Below are 19,050 nucleotides of genomic sequence, written 5' to 3'. Positions count from 1 at the left end.
AGTTGGGTATTTCTCAATGAATGAGGCTGGGTGCGGGGGAACGTAGCCGTGCCAACTCTCATTCACACATTTTATCTCATTTACACACAAACCACACATCCCCTATTCACATAGGCCGCTGTGCATAACACTTACGGCCGCGGCGGATGATTACTACAGGGTGTTGGTCACACTGAAGCCGTGCACAGTATCCATCAGCCAAACGGAGGATCTTCCTCCGCCTGGAAAAACTCATTTAGATCTTATCTGGGGAAAAATTTGTTTGCTGAGGGAGAGGGAGGAGGTTAGTAGAGGGAGAAGCGACTGTAGTCTAGCTAGTGCCGCTTGATTTAATTTAGCCGCCGATAGTGTCTCTGACCACTTGTACTCTTCTTATTTTGGAAGGTGAGTGAGAGTGAGTGCCAAGGAGGGGGAGATGGAGGGAGGCGAAGAGAAAGAGGTATTTGTTCACAGAGACGGAGGTAAAAGGAACTGTGGTTCTTTAAATGATCATCTAACAAACATTTCAACAGTAAATAGAGATTATAGAGAAAACATAGAGCCCAACCTCAGTCTATGACTACATCTACATGCACAGTAACAGTCCACTATTTCAGAATATGACCATATTCCTAATATGATAGGCGAGTAAACATCATATTCTGAATTAGGCCTTATTCCGAATGGAGCATTTTCAGATTAAGACGTGTGGTATGTCGATGTTATTCTGGTTTTAGGAGCATTTATACAGCACATTCAGAATATGCGTTTCAATTGGGGTTTTTAAAGCAGTTTGCAACACACAACCTCTTGCCTGTTTATGGTCAGCTCTGTGCGTTGAACACAAACCAAATAGCTGACAGTTTGCAGAGATGCATGCCCAAAAGAAAAACCCACATTTCTGGTCAGATGGAGAAACACACCTACTGTTAAACATTATGAAAGACTTGGATATCAACAGGTTTTTGGATATGCGTAAATATGGCAACGCCGACCTTTTCAAGAAGGTGGTTGAAGGAATGAAAGAGGGAGGCCACTGGTTACGTTAATCGGAGTATGCACGGCTGCATGTAAACGGGAATATTCATTTTCATTAGCCATGTAAACAGCTCCGTAGGAATATTATCTTTTTCGGAATAAGGGCAAAACACGGAATATTTTGTGCATGTAAACGTAATCAATGAGCATACATATCTAGACGGAAACCACTTGCTAGCATCACTGTCTTAAAGAATTTTCCTTATGATATAATGCTGTGATTGTCCGACAGAAAATCAATCAACAATAATTTTGATAATCGATTGTTCATGTCAATTTATCCAGCAAAAAAACAACAACAAAATGCTGCTTGTTACAGCTTCTAGGATTTGCTGCTTTATTCAATTACAACTGTATATTGAATCATTTTGACAAAATGTTACATTTGAAATTTTTACTGATGAGGGCTATGAGTAAAACCGACACATTTACAGCCTGTTTGTTTGATGTGAACAGAAGAAGACGTTCATTTCTGTATGTCTCTGTATGTCTCAGTGTTGGGTTATCAAGGTGAACGAGGCACCCGATACCTGCTGTGACCCAGAATGCTCTGTGTGAGTCCTCTGGCGGGCCTGACGCAGACAGACAGACAGTCAGACAGACAGACAGACAGACAGACAGACAGACAGACAGACAGACAGACGGACAGACGGATAATCTGCCTTCCACCGTGGACAGCTTGCTCAATTATGAGTGGGATGCTGAAACGGCGAGCCTGGTGTTAATCAGCATTTTGAGTCACCAGATGACACCGACAGGAAGCTCTACATGCTAACACTTCGTGATCAGAAGTCATAATGCTAATGCACATCTGGCCTTTAGCGGCGAGCTGCACAGAGCTCAAATGCCTCATAAACATGATTATTTTATCTTTTAATGGTGATGGTTTCATTCATTCAGCGTTAAGAGTGAGCGGTAGGTTGAATCACATTCACACTTGCAGAGGGTTGTATATTCCTATATGTGTGTGTGTGTTTGTGTGTATCAGCAACACGTGTGTAGCACAGCCTGCCCGCGCTGGAGGAATATTTGCTTTGCTTATCGCCGCCCTAATGCTCACTGACAACTTAATAACATCACAATTAACTAAATGCTAAACAGATGCCAGTGCTGGACTAATGTGATTGAGACAATCGGCACTTTTGACGTGACCCCTGTGTAGCGCTGCCATTGGCCTAATTTGCTTGAGTGACATGTGTGGACTGTGTGTGTGTGTGTGTGTGTGTTTGTATTTGAGGGAACTGATTTCAAGGCCACCGGCGGACAATTTACGAGGAAGAAAAGGATATAATGCGACTAAAAAGAGCTTCTTTTCTCTGACCATTATAACCTTGTTGTACTCCTGTTTCTCCTCTTTCTCTTTTTGCTTTTTTTCTGTCTCTCCTCCTATCCTCCCTCCCTTTCTGCCGCTCTCTCCTCAGCCAAACTATTTCTGGCTTGAGAAAAGAAAGTGTTTACTCTGCGGCAGAGGCCTGCTGGAATCACGCTGTGTTCCCACTGGCTAAACCCACTATTGCCACTCCATGGTTTGCATATTTTCCCTGTATTACAAGACTTTAAAAAAGGACAGAGGGAGATAAAGAGAGACAGAAAGAAAGAAAGAGAAAAGAGCGAGGGAGCAGCCTCCCCCTCCTATTATATGTGGATTTTCTCTGGTACTGCCTTGTGTGTGTGTGTGTGTGTGTGTGTGTGTGTGTGCGTACATGGAGATGATTCATATAAACAGGAACACCAACAGTCGGACAACAAATTCTTCCGAGGCCTCTGGACTCCGAACTCATTTCTACACAGGTCACATGGGAGATGCAGTCCCCGTGTACTGCTACTCTGCAGCTCACGTTGAATAACTGCAACTGCTCGGACCGAACGTGGCCTTAGTTTGACGGATGAACGTGCAAATTACAAAGCGTGCACTTGCGGGTATACAGTTCGGATCGGCAGTTACTGCAGAGCCTGTAAAATGCATGAATCACTAGTAGTGAAATCTGCATTTTTAAACCACCAGACAGACTTAAAAAACAAAACTAAAAGAAAGTAATTTAACTTCGATTTATTGTTTGCGAGCCACTTTCTCTGCGAACATATTCTGACCTTTTGCTTTTCGGCACCAAGCTACAGTTTAATCAAGAGGAATGCGAGTGTGGTAAAATAAAATACAAGAGCTATAAATTATGGTGGGGACCAAAACAATCTAATGAGAAAAAAAAGAGAGATGAAGATAGCTGGCAGACGTTTAGAGATAAAGGCTGAATGAGAAGAAACTGCAGCTCAGAGCTCAGAAGTGTCTCGTACAGCCCGACGGGGAGAGGTTTTACTGGAAATACAAACTGAAAATGACACGTTGGAGGTGGCCGTGTCTAAATCCACATTCAAACAGCACTGGAAACAGTTTATAGCTGATATCACAAACAGGAAACTACGACTTTTCCGCCAGAAACATTGACTTCTGTTTGAGTAACTTGTCCTTCACTAACCAAATGTCCCAAGATTTATGACACAGAATGCATTAATGATGTTCCTACTGCTCCTGTCAACGGCAGAGATGAGTTGAAGCACTAAATAAAAAAATACAAGCCTCATTAATAGATAAATTCGTCTTTTTCTGGCCCATAAATTCAAAGTCAATGTTACGAATGCATCAGTTAAATTTGATGCTTGTGTCGACATTGAAAAAAAACTGCTTTGGATAAAAGGCTGACCCGTGTGCCTGCATATGATCCCAGAGGATAAGGAGGGCACGGCTGCTCATGTCAGGCATGTCATTTGAACAAAAAACCTCTTTGAAGGGAACAATGCTGCTCAAATAAAAAAAACAAAAAAAAAAATGTCTGAGCACACTGGCATGCGTTGGCATTTGAGGACATTTGGGCCGCAGACTGGCATTACATCATGTGAAATCACGCCTCCTTGTCTTGGTGTTGGGGATGTTTTTCTATCTTAGAGGTATCTAAGAGGATTTCCTACCAAACCTCAGGATTGTATTTTTCAACATTCGTCCAGTAACAAATTTGATGAATAATGGAAATATCCGTGGCCATGAAAAGTAGTATAATAGTTCTTAATCAGGGCTACTATCAATATATCTGCTGTATCAGAATAAGAGATATTATCTTTTTTTCTTCTCCTTTCAAAGGAAGCCGTGACATTCATATTTGCCAAGACAGTAGGCTCGTTCGAGATGAGCGCAGAATCGATCACCGGCGATCGCCACGCGATGCATGCCGGTTAGATTTGTGTCCAACTTGATCCCGACTTGCTCTGATGTCACGCACACGTGGGCCACGTTTTTTTGACAGCAAACACCACGTGTTCTATAAGTCCGAACCTTCTGTGTAATTGTAATATTTAACGCTAGATTGTAGGTTATTAGTCTCATGGTGTCCAAGGAAGGTTTCATCTGTTACCGAACATCTTGTGTGGTTGATAATAATAATAATTATAATAATAATTATAATAATGGATGTTAATTATATAGCACTATCAAAACGAGTGCTCATTACAATGTGCTTTACGAGGCGGACATACAATTAATAAAGGATAGAATCCAACACCACATATATTTACAAACAAATATAAATAAATCAGAATGTGGTCTGCACAGTACAAGTAGCCTACAGATCAGATCTATCGTTGCGTCTTCCTGTAAATTCTTTGAAGTCGGCTAGAAACTGTCCGACTTGACCACAGCTTTTAGTCACCGCCCCTTGCTGCTGCTGCTGCCGCCTGATGTCGTCTACTTTCCAGGCGAGGCCTAGTTAATCTCGAACGAGCCTAGTATTTGAAAATAAAAATGTGGTTTGGAGCGGCCTCATATCAGTATGCACACTACATTACACTGCTTCAGTCACCTGACGTCAACCTGATGAAATGGAAGTCTCCACTAGGAAATCGTAGCTTCACATGTTGTGTTTGCCTGGAAGGCTGCTAACTAGTGCAGAGCTACGACTTTAAGTCTCTGTGCATACATTACATAACAATTGGAGGACACGAGACCGAGACGGTAGTAAATGGGCTACAACTGTAAGTGACAGCAGTGTTTTTCTTTAAGGATGGGAGCCCCATGAAAGCCAGACAGACTGTGTTCTTTGCTTGTGAAAACCCCGCGGCGAGTCCCAGTTTAGAGAGACGGAGAGACTGATGCGATGCCATCCAATTTGGGAAAATATGTGACAAAAATTAGCCGTCAGTAGATGTAATGCAACTCACAAGTGACTTTGGCTCCCGAACAAAAGCATTCCTGGATTTATTTGTGTTATTTGTGTGTGTGTGCGTTGTTTGCCCAAGAAAGGGGATAGTTTGCAGTGTGTGTTTGTGCATGTGCATTTGCACGAGTTCAGTGGGTAAAAACAGCCACATGATGTTTTGCTGCTAGTTCCCTTGGCATCCTGACCAGTCTACCCCCCCACCTCCCAACACACACACACACACACACACACATCCCCATGCAAAAGAGCTTGTCCGTTAGGAATGACGACAGCTTCAGGAATGCCTCGACGACCTCCAAACTATCCCATGGTTTTGGATAACCACCCGCTATATGTCCCACCTACAGTTCGAAGGCTGAGTTGTGCGATATACCGAGGGCAGCCCTGTTAGAAAGCTAGAGCGGACAGCCACACTGAGAGAGAGACAGAGGTTGAGTCAGACTGCAGCTGATCGGGCCGACAGAGGAGATGCCACAATAGTTCCCATTCAAAGCAGCAAGAAACAGCCACAGTTTCAGAGGCCAAATATTGTCATCAGAGAACATTAGCCAAGGGCTGAAGCGCTGCCAAGAGGCAGGCGGAGATCAAATCTGGCTTTGATGGCCAACAGTAACCCCATGCTCCCACCGCCCGCCCTCTCTGATGTTTTGCGTCTTGGGTACTGTACACACAGACATTTCTGTATAAATAAATCCATGTTTGTTGAGCTTTCTAGCACAAACTGATCTAACACAGTACTGTCCGGTGGCGCTGCTTTTGGATCGGATGTAGTTTCTTTTGTTTTGCACCCCTTTTTATTCTGCTGAGTTAATATTATTTACATCTTCTAGATGTATAAAAATATAGAATACAAGTCTAAAATCCGGCTTGCAGTCCCGAGAGGACGCCATATTCATCACACCCCATGGTACAAAAGTGTTGGACCAAATGAAAAACTGTAATAATTTAGCTATTCTTAGAGCTCAAAAAGTAAAGGATGCTATAAAGGGACTAAATAGAGACAACAAGGTCATTACAATCCAAATGGTTCACCCTCTTAGGACCATAATGTATTCTGAAAATGTCATAGCAATCTGCCCATAGACTCTATATAAAGATGAACGACATGACAGCTCCCCAAAAGTGAAGCCAAACTATCTCGATCACCCCCTGGTGGCTGGCTGCAGTATAGGTCATAAATCCAATCTCCTCCATGTTAGTGGATGGGACATGAGCCATATTAAAAAGTCAAAGTACACGTCAAATAAATTGTTTCCCAAAGATGGTTTCTGTCATTTTAGGTAGTTCTTATCACGCTGATAAACGTTCAAGTGTTAATTTTTCTGATAAGTTTGGTTTTAATTAGTTATTTGATGATCCAACAAACACAAGGCTTTCATCCAGGAGACCGGTGTACGCATCCCGTGCGTCACGTCACAATCAGCTGTTCGTTCATGTCGTGTTCACAATGTTCAGTTTCATTTTCACAGTACAAACGTAGTCGTTTTAAGCTCAACCATGTTGTTCTTTCTTAAACCTAACTATAGTGGTTTTGTTGCGTTGTTACAGTTGTTACATTATTATTTGAACACAAACCATGATCTTTTTTCCAACCATAACTAAATAGATTTGTTGCCTAATTGTGTCACAATGTTAACCACGTGGCATTGCGTTTCTGAAACTTAATTTTGGTTCAGAAACGTCGCCATTTAATGTATCCGTGGTTTGCAGAAAAGTCCAATGCCAACATTTTTTTCTGGTGACTGGTTTGGGCAAAAAATATTTATAATCCACAGTTCCGACTTCCAAAGTTTGATATTCAAAATCCTCAAAGTCCTTCAAACTCCTACAGTATAACCAGGACAACACTGTTACGCTTCATATTCCGATGATGTGCTGCATCAAAGCAAAGTGTCCTCAAAGTTAAGAGTGAGAAATATAGAAAGGGAGTTGTTTGTTTACCTCTCTCTCATCTCATCTCATCTCATCTCATCAGTCACTCCCCCGCTGGAAACAGACCAACCAGCTAAACGCTGTCAACCTTCAGCTCACTATTGATTTTCGAGAGTCACTCGCTGACAGCAATCAGCGAATCCAATATTGGGGGATGTCATAATATAGGTGTACAGTAGCTTGAAGTGCACGGAGACGGAGAAAGTGAGAATCATATGGTGCAGTGAAACTGCCTTGTCATATTTCAGCAGAGCCCATTTTTCAGGCTCTGATCCCTCACAGGGGCTCAACACATGGATGATTACTATACTATTACTGCTGCCGCTGCGCCAGTCGTCTGGCAGGAAGACACGTCTGGCCCTGACTGCGTCCCCCCCTCCGCCCCCCACCACCATTCGTTCCAGACTGGAATGCCTATATTTAGAGTGCTCCTTTCCGCTGTTATGGCTGTTGGATCATTAGCCTCGTTTAACCCTTCTTTACCTCCATGGAGCTGATTGGCTGAGGGCATGCCCCTCAGGAGTAACCCCCATATCCTGACTACACCGCCCAACCTTACCCTCTCAAATGTTGAGAAGGACTGTGGAGGGGGGGTATCGAGTGGATGCAAAGAAAAAGCAGAGCCACGCAATAGGAGCTGCTACTGGGAGCCTAAGGGTCACGGCTTCAGATGAAGGACAAAACACAAGATGATGATAATGATGATGATGTGTGGCTATTTTGGGGGTCGGTTTCTGGTCTGAATGTGCATTGAATCAGCACTCCTTTCTCTCTTCTCATTTGGTTTGACATGCTGGAGCTAAATGGTTGGCAATGTGGTTAGTGGGTGACCTCCTGACCTCTACGCTGATGCCACTACTAGTTTAAAAGATAAAAAAAATATTGAAATCTGCTGGTAAACCGGACAGTTATCAAGCAAATTCATGCTCCCCAGAGGATGAACTGTTTCTTCCAGTGTCCTAAACACTGTATGCAAAATATCACAAATTAACGGCCACATTGCCATTAAACTTGCCGTGGACATTCATGGTCTCCAGAGGATGAATCATGTGGCCTTTCCTCTGGCACAGCCCTAAAAGCAGGTTTCCACTTGTGCTCATGGTATGGGTTTATAAAATTTAACAGGCTGACTACCAACATGTTTGCTGAAGTCACGAGTAGTCTCAGAGGAAGACTGGACCATTTTGAATTTGGTGATTCTACGACCTCTTTACATTTTTACATTTTTAACAGCACTGCTTTAGTATTGCAGTGTAATTAACACTGCGCAATACAATTTACTTTTACAGTGTATTCCAGCTCCATATTAAATACTAACAATACTAAATCTACACTAGTATGTACTAATCAGAATCAGAAATACTTTATTGATCCGCTGGGGGGAAATTGGGACGCTATAGTTGCTCTTATATAAAAGCGTTAAAAGAAATAAGAAAAATAGAAATAAAGGAGTATGTAAAATGTAAATGATGTACATGATGCTGAAATATATAACATAAAACATGTAGAGTGATATAAATAAATAATAAACAAAATAGAAAATAGAAACATTTAAGAAATATGTACAAATATGTGCATCAAACATCCAATATATAACCACAGTGTAAATAAGTAAATACAAATTGCTGAGAAGTGGAAACTATTAAGTGTGTTAAATATAAATGCAAGAATATCATAAATAAGAATATTTCTTGAAATGGACTGTATAAAATGCCAGAGTATTGCACAGTTGAATTATTGCACACATTTTTGTACAATTAAGTTAGTTACGCAGCTAAGAATAACAAGAAAATGATGGGGTGGTTGCTGTTGACGGGTGAAATAAGGTTCAAGAGCCAGTGATGTTGTTGTTGGTGCTGTAATCTGACAGTTAGTATATAGAAACCTAATCTACAGTATCTAAAGTAGTACACCCTGAGAGACGTCAATCAAACATTGGATCACAACTGCTAAATCTCCATATCTGTAGTGTGTTACATTACTAACATTATCACCTATCACCATCCTATCAGCAGTAGCATGGCATCATATGCAACTGAGGGGCAGGTCATGACAGGGTCTATTTATTTTTAATCTGAGGAGTCATCGTCCAAAGTGTTGGGAGTCAAAATCTGATCCACCGAGAAGTAATAAAGCAACTACGAGAGAAACCAAAGGAATCCAGCACATAGCCTCGCCCCAAAGCACACCACGTTGGTAACGAAGTGGTGGAAATCTGAGACAATCTTTTCCCCCCAAATTAAAGAGTTCATCACCAGCAGTGAAAGCGTTCTGGGCCATCACACATCTGCTGAAGGGGGATTTACTTCTTCCTATTTACATCTTGGCACCTAGACCGTCCTCATCTTCCCATCTTCATAGCTGAGCACTGATAAACAACATCGGCCTGCCAAGTTTTCCCGGTTTGTTGATTACTGTTGGGTCTGTCTTGATTTAGGGCGAGTGGGACTAATCCAAGATGATGTGATCTATCTATCTGTCAATCCATGGCTCCAGTTAGCCAGAGAGGGCGGAATGAGCCTCCAAACACACACCACCACAACACAACTTGCATGCTGATTTGTGAAAATATACAAACAGATTGTGAGTGTGAATGGGACCTGATGATTCAACGTGATCTCAGTGTTTGAATTACACTACTTACTTACTTTTTCACCGCTATATGTCTTCGCCAAAATACGTGCTTTATTTCAAACGCCTTTCCCACAAAGTGGAACCAAATTCAACTAATGCAAACATGTAGATGTAGCAGAGGAGCTCATAGCTTTTTGTTTATGTCTGTGGTATCATTATGAGGTATCTGGCTCTGTGTGTGTGTGTGTGTGTGTGTGTGTGTGTGTGTTCATACCGGTGTGGATCTGCCGATGGGCCTCCAGGGACTCCTCCGTCTGGAACTGGGCACCGCACTGGTCACAAACTATGGCCTTGTCACCAGCTGCAAAACAACAAGAGACAAGAGCGTGGACGCTTAATACACATTCACACACACATGTAAAACATTTGGAGAAACTGTATGAAATGGAGAGAAAAAAGGGCGGCGTAAAGTTAAGGTGGAGACAAAATAAATCTCATTAACAAAATCACTCTAAACCGTTTACAGTAGGCTAAAGAATGCAACCGTAATGCGCTCAGCAGGGACCCATATTACAAAATGTCTTGCTTTGAACACAACTTTTAAAGACAAACAGTGAACTGGGAAGTGTTTGGACTTGGGGACTTTTAGAGAAAGTAACTAAAACACAATTAGGAATAAGTCTTTAACAATTATAACCAATAAATCAACAACAAAATTAACTTATTGCAGACATATATTAAAGTCAGCATAAACATCTGCAGATTAAGGAATGTATGTATTAATGTATGTATGTATGTATGTATGCATCTGTCTGTCTGTGTGTCCTTCGCACATCTCGAGAAGAGCTCATGCAATCTACTTCGCACTGCGGGGGTGTACTATTGGGGACCCAAGGATGTGCAGTGTCGAAATTGGTGCAATTTGGACACGTGACGCGTTCAATATTAATAAACTTTGAATAAACAAGCTGTGCAGCAGCGGGGGCGGGACTTCAGGAGTCTGTGCACCGAGACAATCATGACATCTGCAGCGGGCCTTTACATGCCATGTCTTTATTATCTGACGGCTTACTGTAGACTTTCCTTATTTGATCCTCTTTCACTTTTTGATTGATTAATAGGTGTATTGTAATGTATAATTTGGCCTATATTTATCTTTATTTTTTGATGAGTCAAACAATCCGCCTTCAGGTTGGTCAGATTCAGCTCCAAATATAATAATATGTATATATGAATATGCAAATAGTGGCAGGAGGTGTCATCTCCGTCCCCATACATGCAGTTATAATCACAGAGTTTATCATTTATAGTTCACAGTTCATATGACACTCTCAGTAAGAATGCACATTATTCTCTAGTGTCTGTAACCTCCAGATCTGTGGATATTTAAAAGTGAACACCCTTTATGCCAACATACACTGTAGACCTTAATATATTCCGTGAGTGCACAAATTGTGTCAGCTTGATATGCAAGGCCGAGACATTCCTTCTGCTTACTCAAAGCCACAAAGTTATTGTTGAATACTCTCACTTTTGTTGCACCACACTCTGTTTTGTATGTAGCCCTTGAGCTACTGTTATGTCTGGATTGCCATGTTCACCTATGCTTTATGAATGTGTACAACCGTGTACAACAATAAAAGGAAAGACAGGAGGCTGGCATGCACACATACAGTGCAGGGTGCTATTGAAGGGCACATCAGATCAGGCCCAGGCAAACGGCTTTTTATGGCTTGGCAACAAGAACTGTACATGCCATACACATCACACATCAAACGGACGCACACACGCACACACACACACACACACGCACACACGCACACACACATTTAACATCTGGATATTGTGTGTGTGCAAAATAGGCGTGCATGTGTGCGTGTCTGTTTCCAGTGCAAGCACAGAGCGATCTCTCCCGACCAGACCTTGATTTGTTCTTGGCACGTCCTCCTGGGTTACGACACCTCCAGAGAGAACGAGAACACAATGAAAACAGGAAGCCAATTCTTAGATGACAGAAAAAAAAAAGTCAGGGAGAGATGGCTTGTGTGGTTTTGCAACCGCAGTGACATTAGGGAACGGCCTGTACTGTAATAAGCCCTACCAAAAGCAGAAATGACCCGGGCCGTACATGACAGAGTGTGCCTGCCAGTAGTGTGCTTATGCAACAAGTTATGCAAAAGACGGTAGGCTGCACAAGTGAGCGTGACTAGATCATAATCCACTGCAATGCAACCTTTAAAACCAGTACATCTTAGACTCGTCTGTGATACCACAAGATTTATTTCCATTTAACAACTTTAGACTCAAAGAGCTGAGCTGCTGAGCGACGTCCTTTTTAATTGGCTCCATATTCAGGAGGCATAATTTGCAGTGTGAGCGTATGGCGCGCCGGTGTCAAATGCACAGATGAGCATATGGCCGAATTAGCTGGCAAAAGCAGCCACTTAACCTTTGGAGAACAAGACATGTAGTGGAGCTGTAGACAGAATCCCCCAACACACCCACTGATGTCCCTAATTTGCATTAATCACATAGCCCCTCTGTTGCTTCTTTAACTCCCTGATTCATCATTGTTGGATCAACTGTAATTATTATTATTTTATGTGCTGCTCTTGCTCTGCTAAACTGCATTGGACTCCTTCCATCATATTGATTTGAGCTCATTGATTGCCCTCTTGCAGGGGCAATTTTATGACCATTCAAGTGCAATCCACTCCATCATAGACTAATATCAGTGCTCATTGCACATTAAAGGGGACATATGCTCATTTCCAGGTTCATACTTGTATTTTGAGTTTCTACTGTTTACATGCTTTAATGTTAAAAAAATCACATGCAGCCCACAACTAGTACTCCTACCATACTATTTAGTATGCCAGAAAAAGATTTAGGTTGCGTCCGAAATTCAATACTAACATGCTATTTAGTACGCTAAAACAGTATGTGAGATATTTCAGTACGTATGAAACTAATAGTAGGCGAATTGCATACTATTTCCGGAGAAATATTACAGTATGCCACGCTGGACAATACGACGGCATAAATATCCCACAATGCAATGCAGTAGTGACGACAACGTTCATAACAGACGTTGACGGACAGCTCTGCAAAATCAATAACGCTTCAATTTAACTGTAAGTAAAAAATTCCGCTTTTCTAGGTGTAATATATATTTTAAATGAATTCAGACTTTGATTCTCACAACCTGTCATTTTGGTCACATGAGGTTGGCACGGGTTACCATGGTTACACGTCTCCAACCGTCAAGGAGGCTCTCAGGAAGTGACGACGTAAATTAGTGAGGCCGAAAAGATACACACTACTGTTTATTCACACAAAAGTACGTTGAATGATAGTACACCTATTGGGTATGTAGTGCATAGTGTGCGATTTTGGACGAAGCCTTAGTATGTCCCAATACATAGTATGTCAAATGCAATCCTCTGCGCAGAAGGTATATGAGCAAGAGGGTCAAAGTTCCTGCAGAATGTTATGGGGAAGTCGTATGTCTCAATTGTATGTATACTGCATGCAACCGTATGTATTTTGTAAGGGCAGCTGCAGTATGCACTAATAGTAAAAAGAAAAAGTATGTGATTTGGAACGTAGACTTATTTCACAGTTTGTGGGTTGGTAGTTACTCCAGATACCCAAATGTATGAGCACAAGCCCCCAAAAAGTGAGTTTCCATGATATGTCACCTTTAATGTTTTACTTCCAACATAATATTCTTAAAAGGCCCATATTGTGGTTTTAGTCCATTTACCACAAGCACATGTGCATACTTTACATTACACATGTTGTGTTGTCTTAGATTTAAAATGGGGTTTTCCTACTTTACAGGTAACAACTGAGCTAAATCAATTCCTTTAATCTATGAAAATCAATTTGCAATTAATTGAAACTTGAAAACTAGTAGTTAGAAGTAAGTTTCACGACAAGCGAGTTTCAATTTACCATTTCCCTTCCTTTATTGCCACTACTGAGGTGCCCCTGAGCAGGGTACTTAACCCCCAGCTGCCCCAGGTGGGCTCCTCAGTGGCCGACAGATCAAACTGTGATTGTACCGGGCAGCTTCCAGGTGTGAATGTGTGTAACACTGTGTGAGTGTGAGTCGCTGTGAGTGTTCCTGGAAAAGAGCATTCATGCTCAGAAAATCGAATCTGGTTAAAAGAAACGAATGGGCACCAATGGCTGCCTGGAAGGGGAAGAAAAGCACATTCACAACTATGGTTTGCAAAATAAAGGTAGTAAATCTGCTTAACACGAGCCCAAGTAATGACTCCGCCTCGCAGACAGTGGTGCAACACTATATAAGCAGTCTTCTGGGGGGCCAAGGCGCGTGTGCTATAAGGGCCAGGGATAGGATTTTAGTGCAGGGCATGCCCCAGCTTGTGGCACAAGGACATAAATTGTCAGGAAATGCCTGCATGGTGCCTTGCTTCAAGGAGAATGGGAGTTGTGTGGGGTCACTGTGGGGCAAATGGGGGAGGAACCCGGGGTACGCACAGCCAGGCAGCCACCCAGCCAGATGCCCGTCACTCTAGTTAGCCAGCTAAGTGCTAACAGGGGGCCCTCCGCTTGGTAACAGCCGCCATCAGCCATTTTCACTGCCAAATTAAAGCGATAAATCTTGAGGCCCCCTTTGATCGCAGTGTTAGTTAGGAAAGACGGGGTAACCGGGACAGAGGACACACACACTTGACATCAGCTGTTACTCTTGTCACGTGTAGTTCTCCGCGAACAAAAAACTGCACTCGACTCAGGGGCCCATTCAAAATTACACTGTAGAATCTAAAAGGCGCTTTATTTCAACACTGAAATAAACTTTAAATTTCATTAAGTGAGATTTTCCTTTGCACAAAACATTAAATGTCGGCTTCCCCATGCCATCCATCAGGAAACACAGGAATGAATGAGTTAGTAAGTTAATGTGAAGTAAATGCAAATGAACCATCACAAAATAGACCAAATAGAAACAAAAAGGACTCTCCTAATAGTAGACATTCCCAATCTACTCTGTTAGCGGGGAGTCCTGTGTCATATTGCCACAGATTGAGCTCTTAGCTGACATAATAAAAAGTTGCACAACTCATGCTGACTTAGTGTGTGCGTGTGTGTGCATGTTGGGAGGTGGTGATCAGGTGCCACATGCCACTGAAGCCGCTTCCCTTTTCGCTTCCCCCTCTGAAATATTGCACAACTGTTGTTGCAGCGCAGCGAGGCTCAGTTATTTCATAAAGGGCTGTAAAAGAGAACAAGGCTCCCTGCCAATCAAGTAAACTTCCTGCAAAGCCTGGCAGCAAGGAGCAATATAACCGCCCCGTATATAGCTACTGTAAACCTGATCTGTCTTTACAGGCCCTGCATCCCCCCTGATAAAGAAAACTTTCCTTCACATGGTGCCACATTGTTAACTTGTTAGAAGCACTAACCTCTCAGTGTGTTGTGCTGATTTTATAAAGTAACCAGGAAAAAGAGTGACAAACACCGTGTAGGGAGGAGGTCAAGGTAGATAAAAAAATAACGGACTTTCTCGCAGGGGACCGGCGTTCATGGCCTATGTGAAACCAGAAGTCAACGCTGATTTATTTGTGTTAAAAGCTTTATTTGTGTTGAGTTATTTTAAGCCAAACCGTGATCTTTTCCTTGTTAATTGGTTTTGTTGCCTAATCCTAACCAAGTCGATCTTTTCCTAATCCTAAGTAAGTCGTTCTATTAACCTAAGCTAGTTGTTTCCTGTGAAGATGGAAGTTTATTTTGAAATGACTGTATGCATGTACCGAGTGGAAATTGACACGTTGCTGGATATTCGTAGGAAAACAAATGAAAAAGGAGGAATAACTTTTTCGTAAGATATCATGAGAATATGTTGTATATTTATTAGGGCTTCGACCATTGCCATGAAAATCAACTTACAGTATTGGAATGCTTTAGTTTTTTTTTTTTTTTATACAAACAAGTATGTAATAATAATTTATAAATCCCAAAAAAGCCCATGAAATAATAATTATTATTAATACTGTCCCGGGCAGTTAAATGAGGGAGATGGAGACAGACAGACAGAAGAACTTCGAATACCTTCGAATATTTCTCACTGAAGCTTTGAAGCCCAAAAAATGGTATTCGGCACAGTCCTAAAATTTAAATCAAAATCCAATCATCTTTTCTTCCTTTAAAACAAAATATGACGTGTGCTTAAGTAAGCCAGTACCAACTAATTTCAACCATTAATACCATGACATCCATCCATCAAGACACTTTTTAGCGGTCCGATCAAATGCGAAGGCTTTGATTTAAATCCTTTTTTTTTTTTTACTTACATCCACTGTTCAAATATTCTGTTTCACTGGGACTTTAAGTGGGCTTCGTCCTTTTGTTGAGGATGTAAAGTTAACATAGCAAGCAGGCCCTGCTAAGTGTATAGTAATACTACGATTTAACATGGTCTAAAAGTCTAAAATAACAAGTAACAGTCAAGATAAAATGGCTTGAGTGAGCCTTTTCCAATCATGTGACATGGCTCCCCGTCTCACGCTAAAACAATGCAACAATCCTATCATTCACGTTTTTGTTCGACTTGTAAACCTCTTTGTTACTCTGTTGTAAAAGTGTTCTATAAATAAAAACCTGTGATTACTGTTGGGTCTAGTTGACTCTAGGTACTCTCACCACTTCCTTGGCAGTATTCAAGAGTGTTTCACTTAAAGTTAACTACTGTGGGCTTCCCCCAACACAGGCAACATTTCACCACGTAGACGTGATGAGGATTGTGGATTAGCCCACCGCGAGCAGCAGGCCTCACAGGGAAGTGATGGTGCATTCCCTCGCCTGTAATTTCCCCTGACATGCTAAGTGCTCGTTCTCCCATTTCCCTAAATAATGTGGTGTGCAATGGCGCATTGTCCTATTTGCTGTTACTCTCGTTCCATGTGTGCGTAGAATCTGAATTTGTAAATGCAGACCACCGTTATGTTATGACGCAGAGACGGAGGCCGGGGGAAAAAGTAACCTCGATGGCCGTTTGGAGGTTTGTGGGTGTGATAAGTGCGCTTGGGTGCAACAACACGCACACCATCACCACACTCGCATCACCCAGCTCGGCTATGTGATCTCATAATGCCGCCATTCACAAGCTCATGTCATACAGAGAAAGGCCCTGTTTGTTTGGGGGTGATAGTCCTGCTTTTCTCTTCCTCCTGTGGAAGTCTAAATATTTTTTTTGTGACAGTGTGCCCACACTCATTCTTGACACTTGTTGTTCCAACCTACTTTCTTTTGCAGGTAGAGCATATATGCTAAGTTTGCAACAGATGTCCCCCCTTGGGGATCGCAGTCTAAACAGAATCCTTTATCAAAGACAATCGCAGAATTAAACATAAGAGTCAGAGAGCCTGTCTTTGCTCATAGCGACACGCAAAAAGTAGGCCACCGTGTTGATACGAGACATTTCAAATGTTTTATCCTGCAGTAGAATAACGTGAGTTTCTTTCTTTAGCCACTGCTGGTCATTTCATAATCTAATGAAGCCGTCAATCCTCCCACTGCAACACATGCATTAAATTACCTTGTTTTTGCTTACTGACATTTAGTGAAAATGTTAAACTGAAAAAGAAGAACATACATATTTCTGTAAATCAGCAATGTCGTGCAATGACCTTCTGTTTTTTGCGATATAGTCATCAGAATCAGTTGTCAAATGGTCTCACATGCCCGCTTGCGTGAGATGGCATGACACTATTTAGCATCTATTACAAAACCCCTGTGTAAGAGCTTACACATTGTGGAGAGGTTCAACAACAGAGCGCCACTGTTCCAAGAGAATAAGCCTGCTGTAATACATAAAATGCCAAATTCAACATGATCAACAAACAGTTCTAGTGCATGTGAATTAAATGCCAGATGTCTTTATGACTATACTGCAGTCAATCTGGGGAATTTACCTGTATGTTCGTATAATAAAATGCCTCATTTGGTGAGAATCAGATTGCCTTCTGGTCAGAAATGTTGTGATTATATCAGTATGGTTTGAGCTAAAGTTGTGCATTGTGTAAAAGTTTGGGATCAACCAAGTTGAAGTGGCTGCGCTAAAAAAAAGGTTTGCTGGAGATCATGTATATTGGGCTAAACAAGTTTGTATTTAGCATAAAAAGTAGGGCTTGATTAAAATATTTAATCGTGGATAATCACATGACCAATGGATTCCATCCTAGTTTTCTAGTTTCATATGATACCAGTATCTTCACTCTAGCTTTTAAACTGAGCCCGCTACAACCTGAAAATCGCAAGTTATGTTAATGTGTTTAAGAAATTAGTACCGTGAAAACGAAAAGTGTCTAATCCTGTAACACAAAATTAAACTGTGCAATTTTAAATCAAATAAATCAAAGTTAAATCAGGGATTATATTCTCCTATGCTCTGTATGAAAAACCTGTTCCAAGTCAAATTTCCTCTTTCACCCATTTCCTCTAAAATGCCCAGGCCACACTGACCTGGAGAGTTGCTTCATTTAACAACAACAGGGGGTCGAAAGTCGAACATTAAAAGAGTAGTTGCAGAGAGACAAAATTGATAACGTCAAGGTTAACTTGACATGAGAACGCATCAATTCAGATTTGTTTTTCTACTCCTATTCCTGTGCCAACCGATTAGACTGTTGTCGGGCTATGAAGTAGGTGTTATCAGTCGCTATAAGTGCTTAGATGTGGGTCGATAGGGGCTCACTACACCCACTGGTAGGTTTTATCATCTATTCACATGATAGATCACCGGAAGAAGGTATAAAAGAACACAAGACACAGGGTTTTCATCAAGGAGACCGGAGGTCGCATCCTGTGTGAAACCAACAATGTGTAGTTATCTTCGTGTTTGTAGTTATTTTAACCTAAAACAATGTTTTTTTCCCTAAACTTAACCAAGTGGTTTTTGTTACCTAAACTTAACCGAGTGTTTTTTGTTGCCTAAACCTAAAGAAATTGTAGCTCTGTTGCCTAAACCTAAAGAAGTTGTAGCTCTGTTGCCTAAACCTAAAGAAGTTGTAGTTTTATTGCCTAAACCTAAAGAAGTTGTAGTTTTGTTGCCTAAACCTAAAGAAATTGTAGCTCTGTTGCCTAAACCTAAAGAAGTTGTAGCTCTGTTGCCTAAACCTAAAGAAGTTGTAGTTTTATTGCCTAAACCTAAAGAAGTTGTAGTTTTGTTGCCTAAACCTAAAGAAATTGTAGCTCTGTTGCCTAAACCTAAAGAAGTTGTAGTTTTATTGCCTAAACCTAAAGAAGTTGTAGTTTTGTTGCCTAAACCTAAAGAAGCCTTTTTGTCTGTGTT

General features: G+C 41.5%; 1 protein-coding gene across 2 annotated transcripts in view; it reads right to left on the bottom strand.

The window, feature by feature from the left end:
- Window positions 1-19,050, bottom strand: part of zbtb16a (zinc finger and BTB domain containing 16a) — a 168,422-nt gene that overhangs the window by 58,914 nt on the left and 90,458 nt on the right. For both annotated transcript variants that reach the window (XM_074611908.1, XM_074611909.1), the window contains exon 4: window positions 10,003-10,089. In XM_074611908.1, coding sequence (XP_074468009.1) covers window positions 10,003-10,089 — 87 coding nt within the window. The remainder of the gene's footprint in view (window positions 1-10,002; window positions 10,090-19,050) is intronic.

Source organism: Sebastes fasciatus, chromosome 16 (genome assembly GCF_043250625.1).
Source record: "Sebastes fasciatus isolate fSebFas1 chromosome 16, fSebFas1.pri, whole genome shotgun sequence".
Taxonomy (NCBI): Eukaryota; Metazoa; Chordata; class Actinopteri; order Perciformes; family Sebastidae; genus Sebastes; species Sebastes fasciatus.
This window is presented reverse-complemented; position numbering and strand designations above follow the sequence as displayed.